At 37.0% G+C, this 14,032-nt stretch overlaps 1 protein-coding gene across 4 annotated transcripts in view; it reads right to left on the bottom strand.

Moving 5' to 3' along the window:
- The window catches only part of kcnh1a (potassium voltage-gated channel, subfamily H (eag-related), member 1a), a 52,116-nt gene extending 40,389 nt beyond the window's left edge, over nucleotides 1–11,727 (bottom strand). For 2 of the 4 annotated variants that reach the window (XM_056238896.1, XM_056238897.1), the window contains exons 1-7: nucleotides 11,526–11,727; nucleotides 10,439–10,465; nucleotides 7,401–7,524; nucleotides 5,615–5,721; nucleotides 5,240–5,368; nucleotides 5,043–5,161; nucleotides 3,379–3,771 (exon numbers count right to left, since the gene is read on the bottom strand). In XM_056238896.1, the coding sequence (XP_056094871.1) occupies nucleotides 3,379–3,771; nucleotides 5,043–5,161; nucleotides 5,240–5,368; nucleotides 5,615–5,721; nucleotides 7,401–7,524; nucleotides 10,439–10,465; nucleotides 11,526–11,598 (972 nt within the window). In that variant the 5' untranslated portion in view covers nucleotides 11,599–11,727. The remainder of the gene's footprint in view (nucleotides 1–3,378; nucleotides 3,772–5,042; nucleotides 5,162–5,239; nucleotides 5,369–5,614; nucleotides 5,722–7,400; nucleotides 7,525–10,438; nucleotides 10,466–11,525) is intronic. The other 2 variants (XM_056238898.1, XM_056238899.1) reach the window with 1 other exon arrangement.
- Nucleotides 11,728–14,032: the final 2,305 nt, after the last annotated feature.

The following is a 14,032-nucleotide window of genomic DNA, read 5'->3' as shown; positions in this document are numbered from 1 at the left end:
TTTGAGGGCATGTTAATTAAAGAATTATGGTGGAAAGCTCGTTGATATTGTTCATAATAACTCAATTAAGAAAAGTGATAAAGCTGGGAAGACAATGCTGCTCATTGAGGCATTTTAAGAGGATGACAGCCATGCTTGTGAGACTAAACTAAATATTCAATTCTATCATTACCTGTAGCAGCACTAAAAACATATACTATGAGTGCATCCCATCTGTACTCGGAAGTCATAAATTCTGAGTTCCCAGTTGGAACCTTTAACTGGAATGCCCCCTCAAGTCGGAGTTACGACTACAGACTACAAAATCCAAAATGTCTGCTCAGCATGTCAACAGAAGTGAAACAATACTACTGTAGCCTACTGTTACAGTAGTAATATATTGTTTATTAGCACTTCTGTTGTCTGTGTCTCAATAAACTCAGTGGTGCATTATCTTTTCTAAATAACGTGTGTATTCTTCAAATGCTCTCCCTAATGTAAAGGACAAAGTGTCTGTTAAGGTTCACCTCAGTGTGAACTTTAGTTTACCAGCCGTTTCCTCCGCTGTTTCAATACAAATCAGCCAGAAAGCAAACACCAGACAGCGTGCATTATTCTCCATCAGAAATTCGTCACCTCGGGATCTAATTCGCCTTGTGTTGCATAACTCTCTAAGGATGCCGTTATTTATGGTAGTGCTCTGTTCTTTGGGCTGATTCTGCAGAGCTCAAAGCCCGGCAGCATGCGGAGACAGATCTGATGAGCTTGATGTAGCTGATCACGGTAAACTGGTGCTGACAGCCCCTCTGAAAAGCCATATGCCCAGGGGCAAGATGAAAGCTCGGATCCTGTGTGTGTGTGTGTGTGTGTGTGTGTGTGTGTGTGTGTGTGTGTGTGTGTGTGTGTGTGTGACAGTGAAAGTGGGAGGGAAGAGCGTCTGAGTGGGTGAATGTGCTGGTATCATATTCATTTGTAACTTGAGTTAGATTGTGTGTGTAAGTGTGAGTTGCGTTTAAGAGGTCCGGTATACATTGCCAAAGAGAAGTCTGTTGTTTTCACCAGAAGGTCCAGTTATGATGTTTTGATCAAACATTACAAGGTAAAAAAAAAAAAGACAAAAGCATGCATGGATGAATTGCTCACAATTAGATCTATAACATGCATTCAGACTTGAGTAAATGACTACAAAATTTTCATTTTTAGGTGAACTCCCTTGAATGCTGTGGAATGCAGGTGTGGGGTGTGACGGCAGTTAACATTAGGCGGAAAGATTGCGCTCATCCTCTGTACAGTGGCGGAAATTGATTGTGAGTTCAATTAAATGCAGACAGACAGCTCAGTTTAAATCGTTATATGGTCAGAGATTGATCGAGAGGAAAAGCTTCATCCTAGTACACAGACTCCAACCTCACAAGCACAACAAATCACGCACCAGTCCCCATCTTTACCATACCATCACCCGTATTCAGCGAGCGGAAGAGAGAGAGAGACATATAGAGAATTAAAGAGAGAGAGAGGCGCACCAATAAAGATCTACCTTCTACTCAAAAGCACTCAAATGCTTTAAATAAAAATTCAAAGTGTAAATATGATAGCATGGAAAAGAACTCTTAGCCCATGATCAATGAAAGGGTTTGTGTGCTCCGCTCTCACGCGTCCCGATCAATATTAATTAGCACCAAAGATTTGCTCCATTACAAGCTCAAATACTATCCCTCATACAAAGTACTCAGACAAATTATTAGTTTAATGTTGCAGGGCTGTTATACTGCCAGTTGTAAAGATATACACAGTTTTAATAGCTATTCTGAACAGGTGTTTTGAGGTAAATATGGAAAAAAGCGTGTTGCGAGTCTCATTTCAGAAGAGTGCCTACATACAAACACTTTTAGTATAGTTTTGTTCATTTGTTGCAGTCCTTTCCCTTGGTGCATTTTAAATCAAATCTAAGGACACAAGTGGAGGAGGTAGCAACTTATTAAGATCTTCCCTAGATTATTGAGTTGTAACATCAATGCTAGCTAGGTTTTCTCTGTGATGAGAGCCAGCAAGATTGTTTTCTTCAGAATAATGCTGCGTTATTCATGCCTATTACCAGGCCCACACGGGACAATGTTCTCCACTTCCCCTGTCCCTTGTTGTGTGTTTGTTTATTGTTCCATTATTCATATATATCTGATAATGCATTTAGGTACCCATACAATGTGTAGTACTCACAGCCCCATTTTATTACATTTAAAGCCATTCAGCTAATCAAATCAGCACAGAAGTTCTGTGCATAAAGGCCACAGACATTAAGCAAAATCTTAAATGTAATTAAAGACTTATTATTAAAGAAATAAAAGGGATGTTTATACAATTGAGTAACACATTAAATGTGGTACAAGCAATCACTTGTATGTACTTCCTATTTGGATCTCTAGTGAATATCAATATTGTGTCAAAGTTCAATTGTTGGGCTGTTGGCTTGGGCAGTGTGTGTGGACCAAGACACTGATCTGAGATCAGTTTTGCTGTTTAATTGCAACTAGACTCGTTCAAAATAGAGCAGATGCTACACAGAGTCTGAAGACGTCTTAAAACAAACAGTTAGCGTAATGAGTTTAAAGGTGATGTTCATATTTTTTCCCTTCATTTTATAATATCATCCCAACTTAGTATGGGGACAACTATAAGCAAGCTATTTATAGACAGATTTACCCCAAAAAAAACATCAACACTGGCGCTATCAATGAATTGCTGTGTTTGTTTGAGCATCCTCGCCAGCCCACAGCAAAATTTGAGACGCTTTATTGTAATCCTTTAGCTTTTACCTCTGGCTGTTGTATTTAGGCTTCTAAATTCACAAAAGTTTGCAACATTCCAAAAACCAATGGATTTTTTTTTCTCTTTTTGTACAGGGAACCAGGGTGATGCTAACTTCCAGGTTGGCCTACAAAAAAAAAAAAAGTCACCCTTGAAGCACTCTATAATTGTTAGTTGTTTGTCTGTCCAATGGCAGAAAGGGGGAGAAACCAGTTTGCAGACAGTTATTTTTTAAATTGCACTGTGATGCTCGGACTCTAGGTGGCGCTAACAGAGCAAAAAATATTAATTTCACCTTTACTATTTTTGTAGTATCCAAAAAATATTCTTTAAGTTTACTTGCGAACTCCTTGACCCGACATATCTTACATAAACTACATGTTCCAGCCTCTGAAATTATTGCAGTGCTGCTTTATGTAAATACTTCCTTTATATCTTCTTGCTTTAAACATTGTGAGAAACAAGCACTTCAGCATACTGGAAAACCAGAGCAATAACAATGGTATATCTCATCACACAGACATATTGATTCGATCACTGATTAATCCTTTTTCCATGTTTGTGTGTGTATGCAAATAAATTTGTTGTACTGACCTCATCCACGTTCTCAAAGGCATTGATGACATCATAAGGCAGGCAGGACAACAGGTCAATCACAAACCAGGTTTTCAAGTAATTCATGCGAATCAGTTTCGGGTCTGATATCACTTCCCCGGCTGGGCCCACAAACGTGGTGTGGAAATTTAGTACAATGTCCACCAGAAAGATCACATCCACAATGCTGTCCACAACCAGCCAGGTGACGTTGTTCTGCTTGGTTTTGAACGAGACATTGTAGGGGACCATGATGGCGGTGTAGAAGGTGAGAATGAGGATGACCCAGTCCCAGGTGGTCTTAAAGGCACAGTAGTGCAGGATGATGTGAGGGGGGGTCTTGGGTGTCTCTTGTTTATACTGGGGGAGGATATCTGAGCCCAGCTGGAGAACCTGCATGAGAGAGAGAGGAAGAGAGAGAGGCAGTGGACTCGTTTATATGAGCGGAGAGGAAGAGGAATGACCCGTCTCGGCTGTAATGCCCAGTACAGGAGACTCGCCTCTAAGAAAAATCACATCCTGTAAAACATCTCTTCTCATCTCTTCTGTTTAATAGATACCAATGAAGCCTTGTCACTGACTAAAATTGATTTTAAATGGACATTTTGTATAAACCTTGCTAGAATAAATGTTAACATTATATATTATTGAAGAATAAATAGAAAAAAAAATGTACAGTTACCTTAATAATTTGTTTTTCTCTATCTCTTAATCTAAATTTCTCTAAATTCCTTTCATTCAAATTAAACAATGTCGAATAAAAATGTGAATTTTTTAACTGTAAAATGTAGATCTAGTTACATGAACCATTTCAATCAATATATTATATCATTCCATGTAAATAATTAAAATATATATATTTTTTTTAATTACCGGTAATATGAATTTAACCATTTCAATTGAACAATTTAATTTATATGATATATTTACATTTCTGCTATAATTTATTAGTACGTGGATCTCTGCAATACTTAATTCTGATTGGTCAATCATGGTATTCAGCTGTGAAATATTTCTGAATAATGACTACACTAGGCATAAAAGGCAACACTACTTCTGACCAGTAACAGTATGTTACACAGCTGTGCTCATTTTCAGTCTCTCTGCAATCTCTACATATAAGATAATAAAATAATTTAAATTCAAATCAATATTTTAAATACATTCATTCAAGTGTCTATGCAATACACCAGACTGTTCTTATTTGACTCATTTACTGAAAATAATTGGCTGGGGCAGATTATATAGTCATTTTAAATTGCTCATATTAAATTGTATATTTATTGTCTACTGTCACCAAAATCTGGCATCTCCATTGTATGACAGCTTTTATGTGATACTACTATAATTAGCCCCGGCTAGAATAGAATTAGGTCTAGAATTTCGTTTTTTCTTCACATTTCTTCACATTTGGTGGCATTTTGGCCCCAATATTGTTAATTCTTGACCCTGGTTTGTAAACTATTCAAACACACCCCACATATCTTATTAATCTCCCTGCAGTAGGAGTGTGTGTACTGAAAACACACAGTGTGAGAGGAAATCCGTCCAAGTGTTAGTTTGATCTTTTACACAGATGGATGCGAACACATGCTGACACACACCAGAATCACTCACAGGCGTAAAATGAAATGTATCGGTCTGATGTGCACACACAGATGTACCTCTGCAAGGCGCGAGTGCTTATGTACATTCTCTCCTTTATGTACGGTGGGCTGCAGTTGCTGCAGGACCCCCCTACTGCTGGTCAGAGCCCTGGTCAGACGAGCAAACTTCCCCCAGCCTGAACACAGACATGACAGTTAACATTCACTCACAAATACACTGATATACACTCAAAATACATATGAACAACACGTACCTTTGGAGGAGTCATCTTCAATTGGCTGTTTGAATGCTGTGATGTCACTAAACGTACACAAGAAGAGCACAACCTTCTCCTGTTCGTTTCGTATAGGTGCTATTTTCACAAAAAACCATACCGGCGTTCCTGGAAAAACACACCCACATACATTTAAACATGCTGTAAATGTGTGACAGATAACATGTCAGAAAAAAATTCTATTGAAGGAAAAACTGTCTTGGCTCTGTTTTACACCTTTATGCATATTCATTAATAGATTAGCATCACAAATTTATGCACCAGGATTGCTGTGTCCCTGCTTCTAGTTCTCACAGCTCGGTTGTGTGTGCATCTGTTTGTGCGTGTATGAGTCTGTATGTGCGTAATGCTCACGGTTTTTCTTGTACATCAAGATCTCAAATGAGTTCATCTCATAGTTATCGAAAGTCAGCCGAACTTTTTCAGATGTGTCCTTATCTGTGAGCTCTCCGTACATGAAGCTGAAAGAGAAAACGAATGCAAATCACAATCAGAGTTTTCATACAGGTTTTGAGAATGTTGTGTGACTATTGTATCATTTACTCGTGTCATTCCAAATGCAGTTGACTTTGTATCTTTTGTGGAACACAAAAGTAGAACTTTAGCAGAATGGACATGCTGCTTAAAATAGAACTGAACTGTGACCAGGGGTGGTCAAACTTTTGAGTATTTTGAGTAGCTACCATTTGAGAATAGTGACCTCAAAAGTGACAAAAAGTGTCATAATAATAGTCCATATGAATTGTGTGATTTATTGCAAGTCTTCTAAAGCCAAAACGAGAGGATCGTTGACAGCGTATGGTCAGATGGACTAAATTCCTCATTTTGTGTTCCACAGAAGAAAGAAAGTAAACGGTCAAACATTCATTTTTACCTTTTTTTTCATGTTTGATCTCTAGAGATTTTACAAGTGAATTAATGGGTGGGTCAGTCTGTTGCTTAATTGATCTGTTTAGTCATGATGGGCAGATAAAATCCAAATTTGACTGAAAACAAGTTCAGCTTTGCTTTACTGTGATGACAGAAGCAAAGAGGGAGGGATAATATGTTCAAGAGACTCTACAAATAGGTATTTCTTTGAGGCATCTGAAACTGAGACTCTAATGAGCTTGTCTTGTGTTTGGCATATCAGGGAAAAGCCGGAGTTCAAAGCTTGCTGGCTCAATAACTAAACTACAACTCTACAGAAGACAGCCAACAGATACAATTCTATTTCTGACATTTAGCACCATGCAGCAACATAGAAAACTGTGGCTCATGTAACAGAATGCATACTTACGGGTTTATTTATATGTTATTAGACTGTGCTCATTCTACCCATTCAAGTCAGTAAGATTTTTTACCCGTTTTAAAGGAAGTCTGTTATGCTCACCAAGGTTGCATTTATTTGATCAAAAATACATTGAAAACAGTAATATTGTGAAATATTAGTACAATTTAAAATAACGTTTTTGTATTTCACTATATTTCAAAATGTCATTTATTTCTGTGGTGGCAAAGCTTGAATTTTCAGCATCATAACTCCCTCTGAAATCTTTATAATATGGTGGAAATCATTTGGTGCTCAAGAAATATTTCTTAATATTATCAATTTAATTATGATTTAATTTTTTTGTGGAAACTGTGATACATTTTTCAGGGTTGTTTGATGAATAGACATTTCAAAAGAACAGCATTTATTTGAAATAGAAATGTTTTGTAGCATTACAAATGTGTTTACTGTCACTTGTGAACAATTGAATGCATTCTTGCTGTATACAAGTTTTCATTTCCTGTCTGCTGAAAAATATTTATTTTGCACTCTTACTTCCCCAATTTCCACACATGGGTGTTGGGTTGTACTCTATACTGCACTGTATTGTATTGCATATTGTAATACAATATTGCACTGTTCATATACTGGTTGTATTGTAAGGCATACTTCATTACAAACAGTATTCTACTATCTTGTACATTGTGTTATCCAATACTACTGTAAATGGTAGATTGTATGTATACTGTAAATCTTCAAATTCAAGTGCAATCCTACATGAACTGTCTCTACCTTCCTCTCTTTTATAGAGAAAACCAATCATAAATATGATGTGGTATAAAAACTAGTACATGAAACCATCATTAAGCTCTGCGTGAAGTCTAATACCTGCAAGTGCTGCTTTTCTGCATGACCTCAGCACGGTGGTAGCCGGACAGCTTACAAAAGCCATCATTACTGTAAACGATGGGCCAGTCTACGATCTGGGCATTCCCCAGCACAAAATTTGTGTCTGTGGAAAGAGCACAGGAGGGTATGGGGAGAAAGCAGGTGAGAGGAACCAGGCACAAGGTCAACAGTAAGAAAGCAAGGAGTCAGTCGCTATGGTAATGTCACATGAGGCAGGATGAGTGGACAGTGTCACGGCAGCCGAAAGCCACTGATCTGACATGTTTATGACAACACTGAGTATTTCAACCTTATTTTATTGGTCTGTGCCTGAGATGGTTTTGCACAGCAGTACATGTTACTTTAGCACATAAAACACTGCCACATTATACTACAGCCCCATTTAAATACAATGCCAAGTTTATCTCGAAATCTTCCTTCTGAGATCCCTTGTCCACATACAGTTCCCTGTCTTAGGTTGTTTTTGTTTTTTTTACTTGGGTGAACAGAAAGAAACATATATGGTAGCCTCAGCCTCAAACAGCCCACAAACAACCCATAGACTATTGTGATCCATAGTGCATACAAAATGTAAAAGATCTGCCTAAAAACATTGAATTCAAATATAATTGATGACTTGCCTGTCATTAATGGAAGTCAAAGTGCATATTTGTACAGGTCTACGAAATATCTAATTGCTGGTGAATTTGCCAACATTTGCGGGGTTGTAGCATCAAAACTTTCAAAGATATTCAAGAATTTAGTTTGAGACACTTATAAGCAAGTAAATGAGATCTGCTTGATCAAACCTGTATATTGGACCTAAACTTCCACTGTTACATCAGTTTTACATCTCACCAAAATATGTGTTTTATCATACACAGCGTGCTTTTCCTGGGTGTCCTTTGCCTGTACAGTTATGAACTAGCTTATGTTTTATTCTACTGTTCAAAAGTTTCAGTAAGATTTTATTTTGTGGGGGGTGGGGGGTGTAATACTTTTATTCAGCAAGCACACATTAAAATGATCAAAAGTAGCAGTAAACACGTTACAAAATGCTACACAAGATTTCTATTTCGAATAAATGCTGGGGTTTTTTAACGTTCTATTCATCAAATGATCCTGAAAATGTAGCATGGTTTGCACATTTTCACGTTTTTAACATTGATAATATTAAGAACTGTTTCTTGAGCACCAAATCATCATATTAGAATGATCTCTGAAGGACCGTGTGACACTGAAGACTGGAGTAATGATGCTGAAAATTCAGCTTTGCCATCACAGGAATAAATTACATTTTAAAATATATTCAAAGAGAAAACAGTTATTTTATATTGAAATAATATTTCACAATATTACTGTTTTACTGTATTTTGGATCAAATAAATGCAGCCTTGTAAAGTATAAGAGACTTCTTTCAAAAACATTTTTTAAAAGTCTTACCCCAAACTTTTGAACGGCAGTGTATATAGTACCAAAATTCTGGCTGAACAGAATTAAATGATCTGATACCCATAATACTGTGAGAAAGTGGCTAAAATACACATTTTGATACCCTCAGTATCTTTCAAACCCTCTGCTATGTCTCTTTTATGTCTTTTCATGGTCCAAATGCACTACGGGAGTCTTTGCAGAGACAGTTTCTGCTATTCAGGGTTGTCGCCGTCAATCCCAATTATATGCCAACTTTTACTTCTGAGTGTTTTTCCAAAAGTCTGTGTTGAAAAGAAAACTCTCTGTGCCAGGGACCTCTGTAGTGGGCTTCATCTCTGTAACCTTGCTTTAACCTTTCCTGCGATGTCTGTCAATGTTCGTGTGTTAGTGGCTAGCTTGTTAAGCAGGCTATCAAGCTGATTAGCTGACAGTAGTGATTTAGCGACTGCTGAGTAAGCCAGTAGCACTTCTAACAAATGTATCTCAAAGCTTGAGCAAGCTCACGGTAACACTATACAACTTGTAATCCGATATAAGAGAATTAAAAACATCTAGTCAGTTACAAATGAGGGCCAGTGAAGACCCTTAGAGTATTTAAAAGCAAGAAATTGACTAAAAAGCGTTGTCCTTTGTAATATCAAATCAAAAAAGAAACAAAATATGAGTTTAGATGTTTTTACAGTATAGAAATGGTTTAAACTTTACCTTACAGCATTCATAAAAGTTCATAAAAATCATAAAACTATATTTCAAGTTTACATTTTGAATTCCAGATTTTGACCCCAACTGTACAGTATATCAACACTAAAATGAACTCATATATTGTCAAATAAAATAGAACAAAATAAAATAAAACATGCAATCTGTTCTAGTACTTTTTTTCATTATAAAATACGTCCTTTGCCTCATTCAGACATAACATGAATGGCAACTTTTTTCACTTTGACTGCACATATGACAAACACACAGACAACATTTTATCTTTCTATGGCTAATGCTTGTAGAGGGTAAATGTGAGATGAGTAAATGTCCTAACAAACAGAAAATGGAGGGGCAGCATCGGAATAAGAAGTGAAGGATAAATCAGGTCCATGATATCAATTCATGTAAGAGCATGGTGGTGGATTTGCCACAGAGCACAGTTCTCCTCTACTGAGCATAAACACGGGAAGTGCACTCCACACTGAAACAAACACACACACACACGTGGACTCACACGCACCACTATGGAGGAAAAAAAAAAAAAACGTTCCATGCCAACATTTGTTATTTTACAGCAAGTGCTGTCAGCGCTAAATGAGGACCAGAGAGCAACATCTGTATGGTTACTTTCACCAAAACTAAGCAGCTTTTAAATATCAACAGCACTGTTAAACCACTTTAACCACAAAAGAGTTTAGTCAAGCTTTTCATTATAGAATTCAGACTATCGGTTTGTAAATTAACAGAAATTGGTATAGAACAATATTTAATGTCAAATGGGAAGTATAAGGGGGAAAGGGAGAGAAAAAGAGGGAGGGGGGGAAAGTAGAAAGAGAGGGAGAGCGATAATGTAGGGATGGAAGAGGTTAAAGCACAAGTATTCTGCTCAGTGAGGTTTATACCTGTGTGTCTATGTGATAATGTCCAAACTGGAAGTTAAAGAAAACAGAAAAAGAGTTAAAATAACACAAACACACCAGAAGGTAGAGGAATCTGTCCTCCTGTTCTTCTCCAAGACGGCCATAACCCTATATGACCAAGCAGGTCATATACAGACATCAATGTTTTTAGAATATTAGAAGTCCTACTTAAATGAGAAGTACATATTTTCGATATTTTTGAAAGCCGAATACAAGTTTAGAGATCTCTGAACTGGGGTTAAGTGCTCAAGTGGATGGGGCAGAGAAGGTGTCCACTGGGCATTTGTGGACAGCTGAGGTTCAGTCAGCTTTAAATGGACATAATGCATGTTTTTGCATACAACGAAACTTCATAAATAAAAAAAGCGGTCCTGATGGATAAACATCAATAAAAGAGATCTTTGATTCTATTTTAAGGACCTTACAGTAGGGTGCAAAAACGCGATAGTGCTGGTGAAGATCCTCAGACAGTTTTCAACCTTTCAGCACTCTTAAATTTTAATTGCTATTAAATATTAATCTAACCTAAACTTGTTCTCTTTCCCACAAAGCTTCCTGATGGAAGGATGAATGAGAACAACTCAAATGGGTAAAGGCTGTCACGCAGTCAATACAGAATAATATCTTCCTGCAGCCCATTACTCTTTTTAAAGATTTGTATAATTTTTATAATATACAAATAAATTATGTATTAGATATAAGTGAGATCTTTATATTTATAGCCTATATAAGAAATCTAGAAAAAAAAAATATATATATATTTATTTAACGTTTGTTCGAAATGTAAAAAAAAAAAAAGGAATACATTTACAACGTATTCACTACAGAATTCACCTGCATGATGTTTCTCCCCGTGTGAACAGACACATTTAACTTTTTAGTGTGTATTTATGGTTCAGTAACCTATATTGTCAAAAGTACGTTGTCTTTATGTAGCCTAAAGGTCTCTTCTAAGTCTCTTGTTTATTTAGGCTACCCAAAGTTTTTGCTTGCTTTCTTTTTATCTGCGACACTACCGCTGATATTATTTCTGTCTGTGCGCTGTATTGGAAGTGGAGGTGCGTCTTACCGTTAGACCGTCGGACAATATTTTCCAGAAAAGTGTTTTGTGGGGCCACCAGTCCTCTGCGTCCCCCGGCCATCGCGGCGGGTCATGCGCTCCAGTGTGAGCCCGGACCGGTCAACATGAAGTACCCGCACACGTCTCCGGTGAGTCTGTCGTCCACATGCCGCTGCCGCTGCCGCATCCAGTGATGTGTGGACCCGGGGCTCTCCTCAAGCTCTCCTCACGCTCTCCTCTCTCCTCCACCCCATTGATTCTCCACCATCGGCTTAATCTGCGAAACAGCGCCATCTATTGATTTACATGTGAAGCAGCAGGTGTTCCAATGTGAATCAATAGATGGCGCTGATTCTCTATAAGAATTTGCAATGCGTAATAACATCCACTATCTTTCCAATCTCTTAACGCCATCTGCTGGTGGATAGTTTTTTCAAACTTTTTAGGGCCTATGTCTTTGAAAACTAAAAAAAAAAAAAAAAATTATTAGGCTAAATGAACGAAAAGTCAAGAAAGAGACGAGAATATATTTTACAACATCGTCATCATCACATCAATTTAGATTACAGCAACAATAAATGTGTATCAAAACATAGTTCACTCTACAGTCAGATGCTGTTTGAAGATGTTAGTGTTGTTGTCACCCAACAGCAGCATCTTCGCTTTAGGTCATTAACCTCAAAAAGATAAATATAAGAAATTCCAAAGAAGACCTAGCCAAGGCCACAAATATAGCTTCAAGCTAGATAACAAGTCCCTAGGACATACTCAAAACTACCTGTGTATAAATATCAGCAAAACAACAGAAAACGTCAGCAAGGCTGTGAATGTCTCTGCAGACCCTTACGAAAAATAAGTTTATTCAAGATAAGTGTTCTATTAGTACTTCTTTTCAACTAAAAATAAGAAAGCATACTTTCAGTCTACATTTTATATACTTCTTAAAAATATACTTTATGTACTTCTCAGAAAATATACTTAAAATTACACTTCGGGGCCCAAGTGTAGGCTACTTGACTTGTACTGAGAGAAAAGTCGAAGTATATTTGGCCTGTACTTGTACTCAATCTTTTGATTGAGATATACTTAAAAGTATAATTAGTATTCAAAGTATACTTGGCTTAGTTGTGTTAACTCTTTTGATCGAGTAGCCTATTGAATATACTTTTTTTTACATAGTTTTTCATATACAGTCTTGTGAAACTTACATTGTTTGAAAATATTGATTAAAATATCAATATAAAAAAGATGTTTCTAATTCTGCGTATCTGAATTTTTGTGTAGGCTAGTCCACTGGTAGTGTACATAGGAATTTACTTTAATTCTACTTTACTCTTTCCCCACCATTGACTGAATAGGCTATATCCACGCATAACTTCCGCGTTTGATGCAAGGATGCTCTTGCGTTTCCGGTTGGGGAGATTTAAAGCGGAGGAAAACGGGATTATGGCAGTCTTCAAAATGTACTGTCCTCCGTCTTTGAAACGAAACTTTAATACGTTTAGATGTAATTTTATATATAGTTATGTTTATTTAATATAATAAACAAAGAAGCATAAACAAAATGAGGGGTGTCTGTTTTGTCTGTTTTTGTGACTAACATTTCTTTAGTATAGCAATAGAGCAATATAGCAATATAAAAACCAATATAAATTATCGGTATAGCATTGGACTCTACGATCGGCGGAAGTAATCCAGCATCCTTTGACCTTCACCTGAAATACCGCCGTGCATAGAGCCCATTCTCCGAGATGGGTTTTACATTCCATACTTCGCTGTGGGGAAACATCAGCGATTTTCTCCCCTTCTATTCAGGTATTAATTCTAATGATTTTTTGTGTTGTAAAAATTTAAGATTATTATTATTTTAATTTTTTTTACATAAAAACAATTAAAACCTAAATTGTGGAAATTATTCTTCATTATTTTACATTGGTTGATTTGTACATGTTATTTAGCTTTAAATAGAAAATTCTGAAATAATTTTATAATATTATATTTAAAAGTCATAAACCGTAAAAGTTTAGTATACTGCTTTGATATTGTGTGTGAAGATTAGGTGAGGTCACGTATATATGCGCTTGGTTAAATAAATATATATGCATATATATGCGCTCGGTCGTAGCAAGGGGGTAATCCATCGACCGGAAGTTGAAGCCGGCCGGGTGCCGCCATCTTGTAGCAGAACTTCACTTGCGTTAGCATTTCCATTGACTCCCATTCATTTTGGCGTCACTTTGACAGCGAATAACTTTACATCTGAGGCGTTTAAAGACTCCATTTGTCCAGTATTTATTTCTAAAGAAACACGACAATGTATAAAAGGCTCCATTACTTTGTATCTTACGTTATGACCCTGTAGAAGCCGTTTTTGTAAAAATAGGCTAACGATTGCGTCATAACACGCGACTCTCTGGCGCACACTAGAGAACATTACCGTATAGACAGAAGTAGAAACTCGCGCGCAATCGGGGGGACGTGGAGGCATAAAGTCAAGGGAGAAGCCCATAGAGAGT

This window comes from Rhinichthys klamathensis, unplaced genomic scaffold (genome assembly GCF_029890125.1).
Source record: "Rhinichthys klamathensis goyatoka isolate OS25496 unplaced genomic scaffold, OSU_Roscu_1.1 h1tg000547l_1, whole genome shotgun sequence".
Classification (NCBI taxonomy): domain Eukaryota; kingdom Metazoa; phylum Chordata; class Actinopteri; order Cypriniformes; family Leuciscidae; genus Rhinichthys; species Rhinichthys klamathensis.
This window is presented reverse-complemented; position numbering and strand designations above follow the sequence as displayed.